Raw genomic sequence first — 7034 nt, 5'->3', positions numbered from 1 at the left:
AATCTGCAATATTTAAATGCTAAAACTCCTAAATAAACATGCCTTCAAATACCTGACAACTTGAATCTCGCAGATGAGAACCAGTCTCAACTTGATTGAGGTATTAGAGCGCTGGGGGTCTCGAATTTGATCTTAGTTTTGGTTTGTTCTGTACTGTATGTGAAGCATGTACTTTGCTGAAAGGGTGAAGTCTGTGGTTTTCATCTGATAACTATAGCGACACATCTGATCTTCTCCCACCTTCTCCCATTTTACCTCCATATGTACTGAATTCATCTTCCATCTCATCTATAAACTAGTATACTTCAGTACCCACAGAGGCCTTCCCTGGCTAATCCTCAGGCCGGTGGCCACCAAATACACAGCAGCCGGTCAATAATCGAGCAGCTGCCACACAGCAAAGCTCACCCCCTAACCACCCAAAGATCACCGTGAAAAGAGAAAATACAGCAGTAATATTTCTTGCTGATGCAACTGAGCATATACAGTATACACATGGGTTCACACATCTAGGGGTGTCGTGATATACCGGTATTGATGATATTTAAAAATGAATAGTACACATAGGACACATAATAATGCAGCGCCATCGCCATCGCCATTATGGAACGCTAAACTCTCACATGTAATTTGTTCCATTCATACCCGACGCCCTTGCACAGAAAGTCCACAAGTAAGACTTATAGGAGTAATAGAACTTATGACGTTCCAGGAATTCCCTGTATCATCCAGCTATTGCTGTAGATGAGTAAAATGCAGAAAGAAATGTTTTATATGATGAAACATGAAACATTAAAACAGTCAACACATGATTGCAACAGTATATGGTTTATCTGTGTTATTCAAGCCATCTCAGGTATTTTAATAAGGATGTGTATTTATAGGATAATCGCTGTATAATACTATAAAATACTATAATTTCTGCCTAATTCTGTGATAAGAATCAGTTCACAGAAGGAAGTTGTTTAAAACACTCGTTTGGAGTAAAAATATGTTGTTATTCTCATAAAATATTGTACTTTGATGCTGTAGTAAACTAAAAAGTTAGCATTAGTCTTTTCTGTTTAGTGCAATTGTTCTTTTTGCAATTGTTCTTTTTGTATGCAATGGTGTGATTCATTGGTCAAAAAATGAAAAAATAATAAAGATGATTTTGACTGTGAGCATAGTTTATTTATTTATGTATTTATTCTTCAAGATTTCTATATTATGATATATCGTTATCGTGAATTTTTGTGGTCACGATAATCGTGTAGTGAAAAATCTGATATCGTGACTGCCCTAATGGCATTTTTTTAATAAAATTTTCAGTATTCTGAATGCCATGTATTAAAAACTGTATGTATAGGAACTACAGTATGCCCACACAAAGCCAGCTGACCTATTCACATTTAAATGACAGGAAATCATGTTAAATATTTTATTAAAATGTCTAAATAAAATATGATCCTTAGAGGTGCTCAAGCACATGAAAAAGGCTTAAAATATAGAAGAGTAGTTCATTTAAAAAAAAATATACTACTACTACTACTGCTACTTTTTCAAAAGTCATGTTTATGATATGAGAGGATGATTATTATACTGTAAGTAACCACTGACAAATGACAAATACTGTCCCATCACAACATGCTTTAGAAATAATCCAAAATCAGCACAACCAGACATTTGCTGCCCAGTCTGCCAGCTGACCCAACAGCTGGCCTGTGTAAAAAAAAACACAATATTCTCTATGGTAGCACTATTCTCACAACTCTGCCCATCATAGGACCACCTGTCATGGTTAGCCTACACTATAGACTGCTTTATGCTGGAGGACTCAGAGAGAGAGAGAGAGACGGAGAATTTGTTGTACACTTCTAAAGACCGCAAAACACACATCACGTTAGAGAGCTGCGCTGCTTTGCAGGAGCTGGCAACACGGACGCTTTTATCCTGATTAATAACGGCCGGACGAGAGAGCGACAGACAGTCCGACAGCACCTCGCAGCCGGCATTTAAGCAAAAAGTCAAGGGCAATCTATTATCTAATGATAAAGGGACTGAACGCCGGTTGACTGTTTATTTAGAAGTGCTGTCCAGCAGAAACGAAATATCTCCTTCCTGGAAAAAACACAGCACCGCAATGCGAATGTCGAGCGAAGACACGCTTAAACCAGCACAACTGCATTTAACATGGGCGGAAATAGAGGAATTAGCCGCTACAGACAGCTGAATCGTGAGAAATGTTCTCTGTTCCTTTTCTGAGGTAAAATGCCGCTGTGAGACTGCATGAAACGGCTGTTTTCGAGATCATCAACTAATCGGCAGCAGTGTATCTTCATATGAGACAGCATGCGATAATCTGGCCGATGAATTATGCACGGCGGAGCATGAATAAAATACACTGAGGGGTGACGCTCGTTTTCAGACACCGGTCGCTGCCCGATGGTGTCCCACATGACCTACTTTCAAAAGCTTTAATGCAGGAGAGATGCAGCCGCAGTGAGAAGCAAAAGAGACCTTCCGCACTGAAAAACAAGCTCACTGTTTGCTCATATGTGTGACCGAAGTCGTGTGGACCTCAGGTGACATGAACGTCACGGTGTAGCCTATCGTTCACTTGGAAGACTTGAACACTGATAGAGAAGGATCCTCTGCAATTGCTTATTTATTTATTTATTTTTAAATAATCGTAATTGTTTTAAGACGAATCTACCATGCCGATAACTCTAAAGACTTGAGCTAACGGAAAAAAGGGACCCTGAAGCCATTGACCTTTGCACTTGCAACAGCAGGATTATTTATTTCAGCTAAAACCACAGTCATTTCAGCACATGTTGTTGGGATTTGTATTGAGCCATGGGATTTGCCTTTGCCAGCTGAAATCTGCACATGAACTCCATAAAAGCTTCTAAAGGATTATTAAAATGACAGTTATGTCTCTGTGATGCCATAGAGTTTGATAGTCTAGCCTTCTCTAAGCAATACTACGACATAACGACTACCTACAACATCGTAGTGCTAGCTATACATGTTATCAGTTAAATGAATCTAATTCAACAATGATTCTAAGCTCAGGAGATATTTTTATTGCTAATCAGTGAATTTATCTTTCGGTCCAGTCATGTGGTCACTTCCATTACTACGTTACACTGACGTTCCACCAAGAGTGACTGAGAACTTCATTCTGTCTGGTTATCGTTTTCCCAATTACAGTCTACGGCAGTGCCTAGTCTCTGCATTTCGTCCCACCAATGAGACCGGAAACTTCTGGACACACTTCCTCCCCATCTTCGTGTTTACCTTTCACTTTCTGGAGGTTTTCACGTGGGAAGGAGCGCCTGAACCTAGCAATCCTTTTTTCTACCCTTTCTGGAACTACTTCCTGGGGGTGTTGTACCTGCTGCTAGGCAGCAGTCTGGCTCATCTCCTCAACTCCATGTCACTCATCATTCGTGAAATCTGTTTCTTTGTGGACTATGGGACTATTAGTGCGTATACGGTGGGTTCCTCACTGACGTATTACTACTACATCCATCCTCAAGCAGGAATACCAGAGATTGGATTTGAGGGAAAGAACTCTACTCGAAGGAAGAGCCTGAACGCTGATGAAGAGTCTTGGCCCTCTGCATCTTCTCCCACTCAGGTCCAACTGTTCTTTGAAAGCCTCTACATCCCATCCTCCTGTCTGATCGCTATCATATGCGTCATCACCTGCTGTAACACCAGACAGTGCTGGCGGAAGTACCGCTATGCTGTCCGCACCCTTGTCTTCCTCCTTCCGTTTTTCATCTCCTCCGCTCCTGTCTTCTACCGTCTCCTGAGTCCCTCCGCGAGCTCTCCGTCATCCTCCTCCCCTCATGTGTTCTCCACCATGGCTACCTTCTTCTACCGCCATTGCTTTTGGCTGGTGGTATCTGCCATCTTCAATATCAGTAAGATCCCAGAACGTTTTTCTCCAGGAAATTTTGATATTTGGGGTCACAGCCATCAGTGGTTCCATTGCTGCACGTTCCTGTCGATCCTGGATGAGCTGCAAATGATCAAAGTGGAGATGTGGGCCCTGCTTCTCAACCCAACTTTGGTACTATCATCTGCAACGCCACCTAGGCTTCCTGGACCAACACTCTGGTCCACCTATGGGGTCATGGTGCTCCTGCAGGGGTGCATAGCGAGCATCATAGCCTGGTTTGGTTGGCAGGCATATCAGATCTACGGACCAGAGCAAAAAAAGCTAAAGGGACATTAGGAGGCACTGAATGCTGGTCAGGTTTAAAGTTCTTGTTTTGGATTTTATTTTGTGAACAATGTTTGAATGATTTCTGCAGTATCACTTTAAAAAGGATCGGCCACCCAAAAATGATAATTGTCATTATTTACTGACCCTCACGTTTTTTCAAAATTCATCTGGCTTTCTTTCTTTTACAAAACACAAGATATTTGAATTTTTATGAATAGGACCCAGAACTTTCAAGCTCTAAGAAGGACATAAAGGTAACATGAAATTAATCCATATGACTACACTGGTATATTCCAAGTCTTCTTCACTTTGTATGATGAAGAGATCAAATTTTAAGCCTTTTGTGTTCCAAAGAAGAAAGAAAGATTTGTAATGAAATGGTGTGTAAATGATGACATAATTTTCATGTTGGGTGAACTGTCCCTTTAAGTTTGATATGGTCACAGAAAAAAGTGCACAGTAGGCATTTATTGACAAAAACTGTGAATGTTTTAGTAGGTTTCATTGTAAGGACTTTGGAGGGAGGCTGTTTTTTTGCTGTCGGGTGGTCAAAGTCCTTGCTACTCTGTAATCAGCAAGCTAACTCTTCCACGTTTGCTCCCCAGGGGCTGTATTGTTAAACAAACTTTCCAGAAAGTTCTCATAAGTTTCACTCGAGAGGGGTACATGACGCATGATGCATTATTGAGCTTTTGCTAGGACATCTTATATTGTAACACTCTTCATTATTGGAATTCTCTTTCTCAGTCTATCTGTCACTGTCTCGCTTTTTCTCTCATCCGCCCACTCACATTTCCTCCCTCTTTTTAACAAACCCTTTAAACGGGAAGTGCAGACAAACACAAATAGTTTCAGCCAAAGTGTTTGAAGCAAAGGGAAATGAGAGGGGTGGAGTTTACATCACTGCAGTGCTAAACTACACCCTTCACAATTTTTAATAAACATTACATTTCACTCTATACTGTCATTACTATTAATTATAGACCTTAATTAAGGTGTGTGGCAGCATAGGTAGTAACTGTAGATTTCAGTTGGAACGCTATATTTTAATCTACTGTAACTATGCATTGTTATTGATTGTATATGCTTCTCTATGACTTGACATTTGAAATCCTTGGTGGTAAGACTGAAAGGAGAAAAACGAAGCCATATCATTGTTGAAAAACATATCAGCAAGTACTGTTTTTACTTGTAAAGGCCAGTTTTGAAAAACACAGGTTAACTGTAGTCATTGGGCTACACAAAAATGTCTGGTAAATCATAGTTATTAATAACTTCTAGAAAGTGCTACTAGTTGGCTGTATTCAGCTTTGTTGTACTGCATACAGCCTTGAGTTGTCACTGGTCTTTCTGCTGGGTAGTTTAATTTTCCTTCATCCAATCAGATACTTTCAGTAAAGTGGTGGTCTTATAAGAGAGTGTGAAAGGTGCTTTAGTGAAACACCTGTTGACAAAACGTACAGGTTGTTTAGTCTGAGAGATTGGTGTGGTTTAACAATATTTGTGCATTTCTTTGTGAACATGTCTTTCTGTTGCTGTGAATGACAAATTGAGGTCATTGATGAATCAGATGTTGTGGCTGTCAAACAAGATGTTATGTCTCTGTTGTTCTGTCCTCCAATTTCAAAGTCAGGCAGGCCGAATAGTTGCAATAGGTGTGAGGACATATAGTTTTTTTATTTATTATTTTTTTAGTCTTTTATGTATTTCATCATTCACAGGGATTCATTCATTATTCATTAATAACTTGAGTTTTGAAAGCCTCATACTTAATACTATTGTATCATATAATGAGTTAAAGAATTTGCTGCATTGCACTGTGTTGCACAAGCCTAGTATTTAAATCTAGACAGAATATATGATTTGCACATAAATGACTTAATGTGTCTGCGCTAGTCTGTGTTCTTGACAGGGACCCAATGTACATTTTTATCCTGTTTTAATCTATTGAGCTGGGTTGTCTACAAAATTGGAAGGTTTCAGCCATTTTGACAGAGCATTGTTTGCCATCATGCAAGTCTGCCAACTTTGTGCTTGGCTTAGCACCTCACACCTGCATTAAGATATATAGTTATACTCTACAGAATAGATCAAATGTACAAGAGACTAAATCTGTATCAAATATATTCTCTCTGGAGAAAACACCAACTATGAATATTCAAAAACTGTGTTTAAAACAGCTTGATTAGAAATTCTTGTTCTAGAACAGTTTGTCTAGAACAGTTGTAGTTCTCAGGGGAGAAGACAGATTGTAGTCTTAATGCACTGGAAACTATGCTGGATGCCCACTGCTGTAGTGTGAGTTTATCATCATGGTTTACTTAAGTAGATCATGCTGATATAGCTTATTTATTAAGATATAGGCTTGAACATGAAACTAGAATACTTCAATTTAGTGGATATTAATATGTAAGAGTTATTGTACTGCTTCTATTTCAATCTGTATCAAAAGATGAAAACTAGAGATCAATAAATTTAAATGGTAAATCAGGGCTGTCTGTTTCTTTTTAAAAGAATATGTACATGTGTGTGGTTTTTAAAAAAAAAAACTTGGACTTGGGGCAAAAATGCCACTAAATTGGACAAAAATGCCCCTGCACAAACAAATTAAATCTATTACGTCTGTTGCTAACAAAGTTAATATGAATAGACTGTGTCTATTAAATTAAGATCTGCTCATGTTGCACCGTATTTCATTTTAGGCGCTTTTACAGTGTTGCGCATTTTAACCAATCACACACATATCTGTTGAGCTTAGGAATGCAATGGCCAATCAGAAGCGTTCAGATGAGTCATCGTTCAAACTCATCAGTTT

The 7034-nt window shown here is 39.1% G+C and overlaps 1 protein-coding gene across 1 annotated transcript; it reads left to right on the top strand.

Moving 5' to 3' along the window:
• Positions 1-1871: 1871 nt before the first annotated feature.
• On the top strand, positions 1872-4365 carry LOC107711566 (progestin and adipoQ receptor family member 9-like). The gene has a single exon (XM_016516556.1). The coding sequence runs from the start codon at positions 3104-3106 to the stop codon at positions 4226-4228; it is 1125 nt and encodes a 374-aa protein (XP_016372042.1). The 5' UTR covers positions 1872-3103; the 3' UTR covers positions 4229-4365.
• Positions 4366-7034: the final 2669 nt, after the last annotated feature.

The sequence above is a fragment of the Sinocyclocheilus rhinocerous genome, unplaced genomic scaffold (assembly GCF_001515625.1).
Source record: "Sinocyclocheilus rhinocerous isolate Xijiao unplaced genomic scaffold, SAMN03320098_v1.1 scaffold837, whole genome shotgun sequence".
NCBI classification, from domain to species: Eukaryota; Metazoa; Chordata; class Actinopteri; order Cypriniformes; family Cyprinidae; genus Sinocyclocheilus; species Sinocyclocheilus rhinocerous.
This window is presented reverse-complemented; position numbering and strand designations above follow the sequence as displayed.

Bases quoted from the DNA above. Each gene is read 5' to 3' on its own strand.
- LOC107711566 (XM_016516556.1), top strand. From the start codon at position 3,104: ATGTGGTCACTTCCATTACTACGTTACACTGACGTTCCACCAAGAGTG.